The sequence below is a fragment of the Strix uralensis genome, chromosome 4, assembly GCF_047716275.1.
Source record: "Strix uralensis isolate ZFMK-TIS-50842 chromosome 4, bStrUra1, whole genome shotgun sequence".
NCBI lineage: Eukaryota > Metazoa > Chordata > Aves > Strigiformes > Strigidae > Strix > Strix uralensis.
In genome coordinates, this window is record NC_133975.1 from 58,548,824 (window position 1) to 58,565,260 (window position 16,437).

Consider the following 16,437-nt stretch of genomic DNA (forward strand, 5'->3'; position numbering starts at 1 on the left):
AAATAAATCCTGTACGATAATGATTCTTGCTATTTGTTTCTGTTTAAAAAAATCTGTTTAGACATATTTTTAAGTAACTAAAGGACAAACACTGATCCATTTGTAGTCTGTTCTACATATAGGTTACCATAACTAAGAATCTAATCCAGAGGTATATTTTTTCAGTTCTCTGAAGTTTTCGGCATTTAGTGCTACAGTAGCTATGTAGACACACTTTTTACTTTTGGTTGAAATACTTGTTTAGAAGAAAATTTAATGGAGTTATCTGTTGAGTAGATTTTCTAGATAAATTCCTTTCTTCCTTACAAAATCAAATCCTGTAGTGCTTTCTGTTTTCTGTCCTGTCATCTGGACTAACAAGATTGCCTGATTTACATGGACAAACCATGTTAATATCTGATGGATTAGTCTTAATTCTGACAACTGTGCTATCATGATCATTAAAGTCTGTGGATCTTGACTTTTTCTTTTTAAAAAGGACTAAACTGGTACTAGTCCATAAACTGATCAGAGACTTATCAACTTACTCAGTAGGAACTGGCTTGAATATATTTCACAGTAACCACCTGACTCTGGTTTGCCTTTTGCCTGTATATGTAAATAGACCTGGATGGAATTTAGAATAAGCATTTTTACGATACTTGCTCAGTGTCACATTACTAGTTCTGAAGGTCCTCAGTATCTGCTTTGTTTCTTTTGGTTTTTTTTCAGATGATACAGCTCTAGAGGAAAGAAAGATTTGTCTTCACAATTTGCTATACAGTATCTGAATAGTGAAAGCACAATGGACACTTAATTTTACAGAAATCAACAATCATCTAGGAACAAGAACATTGGACTTCAAGGAATAACAGACTTTAGAGAGCCCAGAAATTGGTCACTGATAAACCTGATTTGGCCATACAGCTTGGGAATGAACACCATTGAGACAGCAAAACTTGAAGAGCATATGGAGGGTCAAAACAATGATACTTCTAATGGCTACTCACGACCTACTCTCTCTGCCAGTGAAGAGAATAAAAATGGCACTAGCAAACCAAAGGGCTTGTCTAATGGCTTGCGAAAAACAACAAAGAAATATCCTGATTACATCCAGATTGCTATGCCTGCTGAGTCTAGGAATAAATTTCCTTTGGAATGGTGGAAAACAGGCATTGCCTTTGTCTATGCTCTCTTCAACTTGATTCTAACAACTGTCATGATCACTGTGGTCCATGAGAGAGTACCTCCAAAGGAGCTAAGCCCTCCCTTGCCTGACAAATTTTTTGATTACATTGATCGTGTGAAATGGGCTTTTTCTGTATCAGAAATAAATGGAATGATACTAGTTGGGCTATGGATATTCCAGTGGTTGTTTCTTAGATACAAGTAAGTAGCTATATTTTTTTTTTTTCCTTCTCTGCTGTATGTTTTCAGAATGTTGGTTTCCCTCATTCACTTTTGGTAGAAGAAATCTTATGGTAGAATCTGTAGCAATATTGTAGAGTAGGGCTGGTGGAAAAAATGACTTAAAGGGATGGCTTCTGTAGAAAATGTTCCAGTGTCCATGTTGGATATGGAAACACAGGTTTCTCCTGATTATTGATTAACGTTTTTTAGATCTGAATTTTTGAGACCTATGTTGTACTAGTCAAATATATTCTGGGATTGGGCTTTTCAAAGTGTGACGTGGTGATGTTTAGACAGGGGAGATCGTGATGACTTAAAAACTCATCTAAATTTGAGGAGGAATCCACTGTCCTCTCCACCTAGATCTAGAAGCTTTTTCTTTTGTCTTCATTTGCTTAAACTAGACATATTTAAATCAAGTACATAGTATGTTATGGGACTGAAAAGAGAAGGTCGTTGAGTCAAGGAAAACTGTGCCTGACTGCATGCCTAAGTTAGACTTAAGGCCATGTTAAACTGGTTAGATAGCTTTGGTGGGAGCATTGTGGTAGTTATATACTATTATGAACTAGCAAGACTAAAACCTGAAGAAAGACTTTTTAGTATCTGATTTAGAGAAGTGTGTGGTAAAGAGCAGTCTGTGGAGCTGCTTTTCAATTCTGGGGATTTAGCTGTGTAATAAAGCTGGAGCTCCATAACTGTTACATGTATCCTGCATGTGAACTTTGTACTCAATCTTTTTTCCCCCCTTCCCTTACTTGCAGATCAATAGTGGGACGCAGGTTCTTTTTTATAATAGGAACTTTGTATCTGTACCGCTGTATTACTATGTACGTTACCACCTTACCTGTGCCTGGAATGCATTTTCAGTGTGCGCCAAAGGTAAGAGCCTTTGCTCCTTAATCCTTGCCTTAGTCTCTGCCCAAGTCCTTATGGCTCATAAGAGCAAGTAGAAGATGTTCCAGCTGTTATTTAATAACACAAATTACTTTCAATTGATGTCTTCAGAAACATAGTGATAAATCAGAAGTTGTGTGATACAGAAAGAGCCTCAAGCTGTTGCTGCAGTGAAGATGCTTTAAAGGAGAGTTGAAGTAGTGTTGCTACCAAATTAGTGAACTTGCTTCTGAGGCTCAAGATAATCACTCTAATACTGCAGCAATATTTTTTTCTTGCATGATGGGATACCTAAGGTCAATATTGTAATTCATAGGCTGATACATAAGCTTGTGTTGCAGCATCCTTTCAAAAAACTGCGTTATCATACGCTTTGTCCTGTTTCTCATGCTATTTTGTCAAGAGCTATCCCAATACCTGAAGTCAGCTGCTTGTCTCTGCTTCCAACCTGCAAAATGTGTATAAACGTGACTAAAATGAGTTCTTTAAATGAGCTGATGTATACAGAAACATGTACATGCTAATGTTTCTACAAGACTATTTAAAAAATTTGTGTCAGTGTAGTTAAGTGGTGACACAAAGGAATTCTGTTAATGCCATTTTATGTTGCTAATAAAAAGTTGTAGACATATAATTGTCTTGGAACAAACTGTACTATGTTAGCTGCACTGAAAGAACAATGCACTTGAAAGAGTAAGAAGGAGTTTGGTTGTACAGTGAAAAGATAAGCATTTTGAAACCTAAAAATATTGCCAGTTTGCTTGGGGAATAAGTTTGCGACTTCTTGGGTAGGATCTAATCAGTCTTTGAGGTACAGCATCATGTCTGTTCAGTCTTACTCTTTCACGTTGGGACAGTTTCGGAAAATAGTAAATTAACTACTTCTCTTAGGAATCAGTATCTCTTTGAAAAAGCTTTATTTATGTACCACTATCATAAGGACTCAACTTGTGTTCTACTAGCTTGGGGAATGACTTTGTATAGTAGACTGTATCAAGGAGTGGGAAGAGGTAAGCAAAGGATAACTTAAATGTCTGTGCTGAAAGTGTATTTTGCTAGCACTAGAACAGGATGAATTACTTGAACTCTGAAAAACTTGATAGTTCTTCTGGATTTTCCTTTTTGTCCCATGTAAATATTTTTCTGATTATGGAATACTCAGTTACCCATTTATCTTGTTTGGTTTTTTTAGCCAGAGTTAATCTTTAAACAGCTAGGTGAAACTGAGTGTTTGCCTAGTATCCATGAGGAATCAAAACCTGATCCTAATGCATGTTTAAAAAAAAAAAAAAAAAAATCCTCCAAATCAGAGTAAATCCTGACTGAGTTTGTAACCAATCTAAAATTAAGCGAGTTTGAGGTGTTTATCCTGTTGAAACATTGCTCAGTTGTCAACAGAATGACAGAAGCGGTACACAAGGTTGTACTTTATTAAAATCTATTTTGAATGGTTTTTATGCATTCTGCCAATGGCTGTCATGAGATACCTGACCTCACCAATTTTTAATGTTTACCTTTCCAGTATATTCTGCATCTCATTCTTATACAATGCATATTTTAAAATAGCCTGCGGAAGCACAGACAGAATGCTAGTGTTACCAAGATGATCTTTAGCACCTGTCAACTTTGTGTGGTTATTCATTTAAGAATATGTGAAGGAAAGCCAAAGAAAATGAAGATAATTTGTGTCTTTTTCTCCCTGTCTCCACATATGTTTGGGCAAGAAGTTTACTCAAGTCACTTATGGTGTGTCTTTAAACTTTTTTGTCCCTCTTTTTTCCCTGGTGTTCTAGTTGAATGGAGATTCTCAGGCAAAGGTTCAGAGGATCCTGCGACTGATTTCTGGTGGTGGTCTATCCATAACTGGATCACACATCTTGTGTGGAGACTTCCTGTTTAGTGGTCACACTGTGGTATTAACGCTGATCTACCTGTTCATCAAAGAGTGTAAGTGATGGTATATCAATGCACTTTTCTTGTTCAAATCAGTTGGGCAGACACATGATAAAAGTGCATGTAAAACTATTGTTATTAGTCAGCTGTAAACAGACTGTATGTGTATGGGTTGGAAATACAAATCATGACTTTCGGCAAAAATGGGATGTGGTATAGTAAGTGATGTGGGCTTTAAGGGCTTATATGAACACTTTATATAAAAAGTGTTTACTGGTTGATTGAAGCAAGCTAGCTTTTCATTATTCATTGATAGGTTATTAAAATTTGGGGTAAAACATGCTGTAGTTAATTATGCAAATTATCTCTGTGCAAGTTGGCTGATTTACCTTAGATTTTAAGGGGTTTTTGTGGCTTGAGCACAGCGCTATTGCACACGTATATCCAGAAGCAAAGCTATGTTTTTGATGTGCTGTACATCTAGTAACTGCAAACAATGAGAAGTTGATTCATGCTCCTTGAATGTCTTCTGTTAATCTCCTATTTATGCCTATTGGAGTTAGTAAGAATTTGGCAAGCACAGAGAAGATATAGTTGGGGTTATGGTTTCTTCTTTTGCTTTACACTGGTATGAGGCATGGGGGGAAAATCTGTGCTGCACAGGCAGCACGGATTGAAACTGGAGAATTGAGCACCAACTTCTAACTCTGATACATGGTAAGCGAAGCTTCTACCCTGGGATCTTGGCTGCTCATGAACGCATGGTGGGGAATTCCCTTTCCAGTTCACATGTTTGGAATTGGAATCTTCTCCCTACTATTGTGTCCCAAACTGTGCAAATGCTAGCTTGGCTCATGGGAATGTGTGGTTCTCACTGAAACAAAAATAAGACCAGCCAGCATTTGTTGAATGTCTTCCTTTTCCTTCCTTCAACATTTTAACAAGTGTTGCAGTGCTACATTCTGCCTTAAACAAAAAACACAATATAAAACCGCCTGTTTAATATGACAAACTTCATATCTCTGGATGTGAGACATTCTTCTTCAGTGATTTAAGATGTTGATTATACTCTGCTGATTCTTAGGCCTAGGTCTTTCTTGTAAAATGAACATTACTGGGGGAATGGCATGTGTTACTCATCAAAATGAGCAGAACAGAATTAGGAAAATAGCCTTATAGTAGACTTGTTGTTTGCCTTGGTTTGTGTACGTTATTGCAGCTTAATGCTGGTCATGTACTCCTTAATATCTTTAGTATCAAGAAAGCTGCAGATAACCCAGTATTTTTGGGGCCAGTATAACTCATGTACTTTTATCATAAAGGGTTGGAGAAATTGTATGGTACAAATTGTTGTAATAAGCCCTTTGACTGCTGCCTAATTGTTAGGCATATATTTCAGTGGAGTTGTGCTCTGTAAAATGAGAAGTGCATAGCTTTCCTTTTTCTGCCTCCCATATAATTAGCAAAATCTTATTTGAGCAAGGGCTAAGCCCTATAATTGCTCTGAATTAGAGATTGCCTATGGTGTTCTTTTCTATTCTTTTGATGACATGTCTTCAGTACAAGATGTGTTCTGAAGTTTTTATTATTTCTGGCTTAGTGGATTTTTTGCTCTGATCTTATCTTCCTTTCAATGTTTGCTGCTTCTTCACTTATTCTCCCACACTTCAGCTTTTTTGCCCAGAATAGTTATTTACATTTTTAGCCTCAGTATGTCTGTCTTGTTTGGGGTTGTTTTCATCAACTTCCTGAGATGACTTGGCTCCTGATATTTATTATTTTTTTTAATCAGTAGATACAGATTTGTCTGCAATGTTTTGGGAAGAGTTAAGAGAATTTACTCTTTTGACACTTAGAGCAAAATTTAAGTCCTCCTACAGTAATTGTTTTGCACAGACCTCTCAAACTGCTACTGGGTGGGCTTGTTGAGATCAGTAACTTTTCTGCTGGTACTATGTGAAAGAAAAGGCTGACCATTGCACCACAAGGCAAGGGGTGCCAAAACCTCCCACTGTGAGTGAAATGAAGCCCATTAGCCTGTCAGAAGTTATGAATGGTAATTGTGACACCCAAGGCATTTTCAGTGGGGAAAAGAAGGGCAGGGGAACTTTTCCACTGAAGTGGCTTAAATGCATTTTGAAGAATAGCTTCACTCCCATTTGTTAATCTTTAATGAAAGGGTATAAATTCACATACTGTACTTCCTTGTACAGTGTATTGTTTCAGAGAACAGAGGCTTCATGCAAAGTAGTTAAAACCTAGGAATTAAAATAAGAGTATATTTTCCTGTTCTAATCTGTGATCTCTGCTTGGGATATATCAATTCTAGACATTTTACTTGAGTGTAAGTTTACTTGAGCGTAGACTGTAAAAAGAGCAGAGATGCAATATACCCAAGTAAAATAATCAAGGTGTATGTCTTGCCTCAATTCTGTCTCTTCCCATGCACCCCATACCCTAGAAGTTGTTTAACTGGAAAACTTACTTAATTTGACTAGAAAACGGGTGACAGTGCTGCCTAACTGCAAGCTCATCTTGGGTTCATTTTACAAAGTTAGAACACCTCAGTAAGTTTGCATAATTCTTTAGTCTTGTTTTCTGTGTCAAAACAGGGTTCTTGTACTAGTGTGGTATAAATGAGTTGTGCTTTAAAATTTAGTAGCCTTAATTAAATCGTCTTTTTTTTTTTAGCTTTTCCCCTTCCCTTTGTGGACTACTATAATAACGTATATGGCTTTTTTGTGTGTTTTTTTCCCATCGCTTCCCTATTTCACAGATTCACCACGTCATTTCTGGTGGTATCACTTAATCTGTTGGCTAATGAGTGCTGCTGGCATAATTTGTATCCTTGTTGCTCATGAACACTATACTGTAGATGTCATCATTGCTTACTATATCACCACACGGCTTTTCTGGTGGTACCACTCAATGGCTAATGAAAAGGTGAGTGGCAGATACCTTTAGAATCAACATATAGCCTTCATTTGTTAATACTGCTCAAAGGTCAAAATTAGTTCTTAATAAGAACAGAGGTTCCATATTGAAGTTCAAACAAATTGAGCAAGGAGTTCCATTTTATTGTGGTTTAGGTAAATATTTAACGGATTAAGATGTTCTTTTTTAATCTGCGCCTGTTACTAAGTTATTTCAAAATCTATTTTTTTATAAAGTTATTTTTGAAATTCTGGTATTTTGGCTTAAACACATTTTTTTGAACTTCAGGGTTTTATTGCTGTAGTTGATGTATAGAATAGTTTGTCTAAGCTTATGAATAAACAGTAGTTTAGTAATAAAATTTCTGACAAACCTAAATTACCTAGACTACCCTAACATTCTAGAGACAGTTCTGTAAATATCACTGAAAGTACATTGTTCAGAAGGCATCGGCTGCAGTTGTTTCAAGAACATTTTCAAGTAGGAGCATAGCTCTCCAGCCATTTTAGTAGTTGAAAACTAGATTACTCATCAATGGAAACATGACATGCCTGAGAAGACTCACGTTCAGAAAGACTTGAGTGTTTTGTTTCTCTAAATTTTGTACATCAGCAAAGCATGTCTTTGTGTTAGATGCTCAGTTTGTACTATACATTTCGACTATGGTGTCTATACTATCTCAGTACTGTTTTTCTAGGCTAAACGCATCTTGTCTTTGCAGAAATGCATGCAAATATTTTGCATTTTTGTAGTTGTCTTAACATAATTGATTATAATGCTTTAAACTGATTGTCTGTTTCCTTTTCCTCTTTACCTACTTATGCCAATACAGACTTTAAAGGTCTCTTCGCAGACAAATTTTCTCTCTCGAGCATGGTGGTATCCAATATTTTATTTCTTTGAGAAGAATGTGCAAGGCTCTGTTCCTTGCAGTTTTTCTTGGCCGATATCTTGGCCTCCGAGCTGCTTCAAATCTTCATGCAAAAAGTATTCACGGGTTCAGAAGACGGGAGAGGATAATGAAAAATCTACCTGAAGAAAACAAGGAAAGCATCTGCTTTGTTTTTTTTACCAAAACATTAATGCTGTAACCAAAGTTCTTAAGAGGACTATGCTGTAACTGAAGAAGTGGACCAAGTTTCTGTGCAATTGATTGGAAAGACAATTGTAGACAAACATATTGCCATTTCATATGTTTTCCTATCATCAGGCTGTACAGACCTATTCTACTCTTCAGTACTAATAGAATGCACCACTGATGGGATTTTTTTATTAAAGAAAAAATGGAGCAGGCCTTTGCTTTACTAATGAGATAGAGGTGCCAAAGACCACATTAACACTCTCATTACTATCACTCATCCACAGAAGCACCCAAAAATCTCATCTTCAGAGTTCTGGAGTGCGTAAGGGCAAAAACATGCTAAAATTGAAAGGCACAATATCAGCGTACAGAGGTATATAAAAAACCCCACAATTGTGGGAAGTGGTTTGTTGCATTATTCTTGCTAATGAAGGTAAGGCCTTTGCATGACTGGTACAGCTGGAAGTGAGTCTTGACTTTTTTTACACTCTGTGGGTATGAATATCTTATGACCCTAAAATACTACTTACCACCACTATCTCCCATATATTCTACTATGTACCAATTTTTACGTTTTTATTAGTAATTTTATATTTAAACTGTTGTGCTACCTGATGACTTCGCAAATTAGGAAAAGCTGCTAACATCAGAGCTCAAGGAGCCTAAAATTTTCTTTTTAAAAAAGGACACAGTTTCAAAGTCTAAATTTTTACTTGCGGTTTGGCCTGTGTATATAGCTATACAGTGCCTGTCAGCGTAGGTACATGCATATACACACAAAAGCACACACTGCTGTGTAGTTAAACACATATTAAACAAAACTACTTACTGGAAAGAGTGATCATACAGTTCTTAATTCAGGCAAAAGTCCTATAGATCTCACCTGCTTGAGGAATGCAATCCAGAAGGGGGCTGTATTTAAAATAAACTTTTTAATTTTAGTAGCTGAAACTATGTAGCAAGTTTGCTTGGGAGCCATAGTTCTGCATTTAATTTCTTTTTTACCTGTTGGCACACATTTCTGTGACTTTAAAAAAACCCAACAAAACAACAAAACCAAACAAAGAAATGCCAAGGTGAATGCCTACAACAGTAGCATTTCTTCACTTACTACCTAAAACCATTTAATATTAAATGATGCTGTGGTAGAACTTGCATGCAGATTCCTTAGTCCAACTAAAATGGCTATTTAAGCAAGTTGGCTGAGAAGGTGGGGAATTACCATGGGGTAAACATGTAACAAAACCACAAATTAACAGCTACCTGGTTCTTGTTGGGTTTTATTGTTTGTATTGTTGGGAAAGGAAAGTAGAAAATTAGCATACCATGTTTAACCATTTATGTTCTGTATTAATTTCTGCAGTTAACTCAAATCTTCAGATCTTCAGTAAAACCTGATAGCAAAGATAAAACTGCATTAAGTGTTGAATTGATACTAATATAAAGGAAATGCTGCTTATTTTAAGAATGTCTTGAACTGAGTGACAAGTTTGAACAGTTTAAATAATGACAACTTGTTTTTTAAGTCCAGTTAAAGTTATAAAATGCAACAGAGTATTCAAATTTTTTTTTTTTAGTTAAGGGGATTAATTGATATGAGTTGTACTATTGATGTACATTTCAAATATTTTTGTGCATTATCAAAGTAATACAATAAACAATGTTCCTTACAATACATATTTGGTAAAACTTAGCTAAGAAAGAAATTCTGTGGGATGTTTGGTTTTATTTAAAGTTAGCTTCTTAAAGTCTTGTAACATGCCCCTGGAAGTTGTGTGTGTATGGGCATCCACCTGTGTTTTCATTTGCTTGCTCCTGGCAGACCTGGAGTAGCTACAAAGCCACTATCAAAACATTTATATGAAAGGCCTTTTTCTGTATCACAGAAATGAGTCTGTTCAATGTCAGTCTGTAAATATCTGAAGATACTTGTTATATCAATACTACTTCATAGGGCATAAAGGGTTTTTTTTAAACTGAGTTCTAAGCTTTGTGATATCTTAAATATGGTCATGTTAAGCCACTTGTAATACTATCTTTCAGAAATTGTGAATGAATTTCATTAGTGGTAACCATGCCTTGAAAATAACATGACGAAAAGTGTTCCAGTAAGGGGCTTAAGCAGTGGTTTTCATCTGGTGGCTGAATAATAAATGCTTTGGTAGTCTAGATAGCTAATTCTCTGCGTAACCACCACCATGTCTCAGTGGGATTTCTGTAATATATCAGCAAAGTAGAATTTCTTTATGCAGGATGAGGTGTTTGGGTTTTTTATACTTCTATTTCTGGAAGGAAAAAATGTGAAAGTGATGAAATAGAACCAAGTAAAGATTATGCTTTTGTTGGGCAGTGTGAGCTTTCATTCTACTGCTGAATTTGATAGAAACTTCTCTTGCAATACAAAAGGAAAATTATAATGGCAGCTCTAGCTCAAAATACTTTATTCCTGTTCTGGCTCGGCCTTCCCTTAAGTGCTTAAATTCTCTCCACTGTATCGAAGCCCAGGGGTGTGTGTGTTTAATTAGCAGAAAACCCCGCTTCTCTACTCTCTCAATAGCTTTAAATTGCTTTTGCAAACTTGGATGGTATAGATGTAATTTGAAGACTCTTTAGGCCTGTATGTATGGAAATAAAATGGGGTAAGTAATGGTGTATGCTAGTGCTTACTGCTCTAGTAGTTTATCCAATACAAACCACAGCTGATACATAAAAACTATTAATTTTAAGACCTTAGTGATCATTGTATATACATACTATGAATCTGAAAACATGGTTTCATCCTAAGAGGAAAAAGGATTGCAGTGGGCAAAAAGAACCGGAGAAACTTAGACTTCACTTAATGTACTGATCACTTGATTATAGGCTTACTTGGGCTGTAGATGCCCAGTGTTTTGTAGTATGTCACTGTAATTATTTTTTCCTAGAGTTACAGTAATAATCTTTCTTATAGATGTCACATGAACTGCACCTGTATGGTGACTATAAATAAAATGCACTTCTCTACTGAAGAGCATTTACATGTTGAACTTCCCAGATGCTTAAAAAAAAAGTTTCTATGCTTATATATCTGGCATATCAGTATGACTTAGATGCTGTTGGGTGCTTTCCATTTATGAAACAAGCTTTCTTAAATGCCTAACCTAAATTTAAACCTGGATTTAAAAGGTTAACTTGAGCATTTAGAGAAATGTGCTGCTGCGTGGTCATGCTACAGATGCTTAATTCCAATGCCAGAAATGATTAACATATACTTGAAACCACTGTAAACTGACATTTTTATGGTATGTGCTTAGCACTCCCATGTGGACACAAATGGTACTAATCATCCTTTACTGCTGTTTTCTTGGAAAGATAGCTACAGGTGGGGTAATAGCAAAAAGCTGTGCTAAACATTGCTATGAACCTAGTATTGGATTTGCTTCCCTCCTTTAAAAAAGGGGGTGGGAGAGAAGGAAGGAAAGAAAAAAATCAAGACTATTTATATGTTAAGATGCACTAGCTTCACGTAATAGAGAAATAAAGCTCAGTAACAGACCTGGGAAGTATTTTAAGAGATGAGAGAGAATTCTTAGATCATTGCAAATCCACTTACCTGTATCTTAAATCAGAATCTGTTCAAACTCTGGCTTTATCCCATCATTATCCCAGTCAATTTGTCCTAAGTTCTTTGGTACTAACCCAAATTCTTATTTCAGTAGGTATAAAGTATGATTTACAGTTCTAGAGACCAGATCCATTAACTTCAGTGCAAGATGAAGTCTTTCCATTTATTTTAAATGAACTTTCCCAGAGCTCTTTTTTTTTTTTAAAAAAAAACTTAAACTATTTTAAAGATTCGTGGCGCAATTTTGAAAACATACCTGATCTTATCAGATGTACTAGAACCATTTTTCCTTACTGGCAGACTTAACAGCCGTAAAGCTTCATTGTCATCTTGGTATCTTTACAACATACGCATTTTGGGCTTACCTAGAAGTCTTCTATAGGCACACAAAACCAGAGCAATACTGTAACACTTCTGAATTTAAGTGCTCTATACCAGACATTGTAAAATCAGTGTCTTAAATTCAGTTACTGAAAAAAAAAGGCGTTTAAAAATAAATACTTCTGTTGGACACCATTCAAATGAGCATTGCTGCTTAAGTGCACATGTGAAAAATATCCTAGCTGAAGTAACTTTGCTTGTAAGTTAGCCTTCATATGCTACTTCATGATGCTTCCCAGTGTCCAAAAAACAAATAATTTGTGCCAAGAAACTGAGAATGAAGATAAAGTAGATGGTTATCATACATTGCTTTTTACATGGAATTGACCTAAAACTGTACCTAACTTCTAAGTAATGTAGAATTAAATTGTTCATAGGTAATAGTACTGTAAAAAACCCCACAAGGAAGTAGGCAGCATTAAGCACTTCATTCTACAGTACAGATGTGTCTGTGCTGTGGATTGTGCTGGTTCTCATCCATAACTTACAATATAAAAATAAAACCCAACTCAGAGATACTTTGAGATATAAAAATACTTAAATATGATAAGCAAATTTTCATAAGCTGTTCCTCCAATCTGTCACTAACAGTTTCTAAGACAGGAACAAAGTGCTGCAATGTTTAAAACATACTGAAGCTTTTTCTAGTTGGCTGAAGTTTCCATGGATTTAACCATTTGATTAAATCTTATTAACCTAGCAGGCAGCACATAAGGATTTCAGGCTACCTACATGTAACTTAAATACTGTAGGAAAAAGTTCTAGTTCTGAACTCATCTTTTATTTCAGTAGATAATCTTTCCTAACAAAACACTTAGGATGCCTGAATCATGTTTTAAGATGAAATAACGATATTGTGCGGTCTCTAGTGTGCATCTAAATACTGGTGTTGAAGATTCCTTCTGGTGAAAATTCGTACTTAAAAACTCAGGAAGATTTCACTTTTCAATGAAAACGTTTTAATTCCTAAGGACTTAGAGTTTAGCCAATACTGTGAGAAGTTTGTTTACTGTGGCTGTTTGCTGTGGGCTAACCCAGGAGAGGAGGGCAAACCAGCTCTTGCTGGAAGTAGTTTTTGACTCTTTGAATTCAAATGATACTGGCTGAATGCTACAGGCAGTCTTATCTGTACCATAGTGGAAAAAAGATGCTGTATTATACTATTATATTTAGTGTTCACTCTTTTTCAAATGATTCTGTATTGGTTGGCCCAGTCCATCCCCTAGATGAGGAGTGAGTGTTTTTGTTCTCTGCTTGCTGTATGGTTAGTTATAATTAGTTTTAGTTCTGGTAAATGGCAATGGAAAAAATGTCAATCCATTGTACACAGTGCCTAAGGTATTTTTAAAGTCTCTATGCAGGAATATTCTTCTTTCAAGCTATGCCTATATAATACTTATTTCAGCTCTTGTATTTGTGCTCTGCATAATAAGGTCTTTAGGAGGTTAGCATTTGTGAAATTGCAAAGACTTGTTACAGAAGCATCTACTTTGTGCCAACTGAGATTAATTTTCACAAAATAACTTCGAAATATGTTTGAAGGTGACTTCTGTTTTTTTTTAAAGTTAAAATAAAAAGTGGTCGGAACTAGCCTGAAGTAAAGGCATCATGAGCAGTTGGGGACCCAGGCACCATGCACACTTGTGTGTGTGGAGAGGGGTCTCTGCGGCATATGCAGTATTGGATGCAATACACAGAGGCTTCTCTGAGAAGATAAACTAGTTTGTACTTGCATAGTAGGCTGTGAGCCATCTTTGCTTGTCCTGTTGAGCTCCTTTCAGACTGAGGGCACAGTACCAAAGGTGGCAATAGCTAAAAAGTGTAGTGAAGATCACTTACAAACCAGAAAACTATGAAAGGGGCCTGAAAAGGCAAACCACTGTAAAGCCAGTCATCACAGAGCTGTGTTCTAATTCAACGGAGTATATAATCTGGTGTTACTTCAAGCATGTGAGTTGCATTTAAAATGAGTGGGTCTGTTTCTTTTTATATTATTGATGTTGTCATTTTTTTTTAGAGATGGCAGGAGTGCTGAGAATATCAAGAGGAAATTTATCTCCCTGCTTACTTTTACCTCTACCAGTGACATGTTCATATATGGACCTTAAACAATATTGCTAAACTCCAACCCCTCTTCCATTTTGAGTGGTTTGTTACAAGTGCTTTGTTACTTATGTGAAAAACAGTTTTGCATTCTAATTTTTTCGTTTGTTGCTACTCAAAATGCTGCTTATGCTTTAGCCTAGCCTGCTTTGGGCTCCTGTCTTTATTAACTGCCTTTCCTAAATGGCTCAATACAGAAGAGTAGAATTTACATCTGAGAAGGCTCCAAAATTAAATCCAAAAGGTGTTCTTATCAGACACATCTTTGCACAAATTTGAGACTTGAAATTAAAGTACAAAACCTAACATCCTAGGGCATACTTTTTATCTCAGGAATCAATTCTTGCTCTTTAAATGTTTGGTACATTAATTTTGTTTATTTTCCTGATTCAGGAGAGCATGTGTGAGATGTGAAGAAGATAAATTCTGGCAGTTGTGAGGTCAGGGTCACACCAAGGAACCTGAAAGTAAAAGAGGAAACAATGGTTTGATGGTTGCAGTTCTCGTGCTTTCCATGTGACTTAGAGGAGAACTCTGAAGACTTACGTAAAAACACTTTTAACTGCAACATGGTTTCATCCTCATCGGCTGACAGCTTTTCTTGCATGATTTCTCCTAGGTTTAATCCATAGCTCTGCACATTAATTGGAGATACATATCCAACCTGGGAAAACTGGGCAAGAATGGCTGTTGGCAGCTGAGGAACCCTAGATGGTAATATAGGAATGCTGTAATGCTTGTATGATAAGGAGCTAATATAAGGCCTTTTTTTATAGCTCTAGGGTCCAGTTCTGCAAATGCTGTACAGCATAATGCTACAATAACAAATGATACGATGTAGAGACATTTTGTGCTGTAGTTTCTACTAATGTTTGCAAACTGGGCCTCATTTTTACATAAATTGTTCATAGTTAGTAAGAGTTGGCTTTTATGTTGCAAAATGTTCAGGATTACACTTTCTAGCACATCAGCTGTTCTGGTTAAGTGGATGACAACTCAGTGTTGTGGTTTGGAGTATACCATGAGATACTAGAGTTGTGCCTTGTAGGATGTTGCAATCAATGTTCACTGTGTAAAAAGCTATTGCACTAGCTGTACTTAAAAAAAAAAAAAAAAAAAAGCAATAATGTGAGCATCTTGTAGCTTTTATCTCCAAAGGTGCTATCTGTCATGATCACTTGCACTGTTGACCGTGAATTTGGTAAAAACATGTTAAAGAAACTGTCCTATGTGGTTTACTCAGCACATACAAGTTGAAAGTTTTTATGGTTAGCCTGTGTAGTAAAAAATGCAGTACTTTGTTGGACTACTTACATGACCACACATCTTTAAAAATCAAAAGCCTATGTCCATTTATGGTGCTAATGATCTCTTAAAAATTATCAAGAGCTGATACTCTCTTACCCATGAACATTAAGGAAATTTGTTGTGACACCTTTTCAATAAAGCAAGATTTCTCTACATTTTAAGCCTGTTCCAAATGCTTTTTGTATAAATATGACCCTTTTCTATTTCTGTTTTATATAAAAACTGCAAAACATTACAGTATTTTTAATGCAGGAAAATGTTAGAAGTGTATATGGGTCTAGACTACATGTCCAGGATTAAATTTTCATATATGCTTGGGATAGCTGATGATCTGAAACTTGGTCTAAAGTGTAAGAATTGTATTGGGTAGGATTAAGGCATAGGCTAATAGTTTAAAAAAAAATTCTGGCTTAGTCATCACTTTTGAAGCCTAGTAGAGAGGATGTGAAATGGACAAAACTGTATCAGGAGAACATCTGATTATGCAGTGTAGATCCATTTTGCTGAAACTTCTGAAAAACAAATGCTTGAAGGAACATGACCATGTAACTGTATCTACAGAACAGAAGTTCTGGACAGGATAAAAACACATGAAAACCTTAAACTTAGATTGTGGAACAGCAAAGTAATTTTCTAACTTAATTTTTAAAGCTTCACAAGCAACCTCAAGATAAAAAAAACTAGCTTGTGCCTTCTGTTGCAGAAGATATTGTTGCTTTTTTTCTCTTTGGTTATGATTTTATGTTGCATATAATGAAGGACAATGCATTTCCAAATCTTTTCAAGAGGCATCTTGGAGCAGCAATACCTACACTTTGTCTCCATGGACAATACAAAGCCTTTACTT

At 36.0% G+C, this 16,437-nt stretch overlaps 1 protein-coding gene across 2 annotated transcripts in view; it reads left to right on the forward strand.

Annotated features, from left to right (window-relative positions):
• SGMS2 (sphingomyelin synthase 2) overlaps positions 1-15,743 on the forward strand; it is a 38,047-nt gene extending 22,304 nt beyond the window's left edge. For both annotated transcript variants that reach the window (XM_074866898.1, XM_074866899.1), the window contains exons 3-7: positions 712-1,368; positions 2,154-2,271; positions 4,080-4,233; positions 6,956-7,122; positions 7,946-15,743. In XM_074866898.1, the coding sequence (XP_074722999.1) occupies positions 914-1,368; positions 2,154-2,271; positions 4,080-4,233; positions 6,956-7,122; positions 7,946-8,149 (1,098 nt within the window). In that variant the 5' untranslated portion in view covers positions 712-913 and the 3' untranslated portion in view covers positions 8,150-15,743. The remainder of the gene's footprint in view (positions 1-711; positions 1,369-2,153; positions 2,272-4,079; positions 4,234-6,955; positions 7,123-7,945) is intronic.
• The last annotated feature ends 694 nt before the right edge of the window (positions 15,744-16,437 follow it).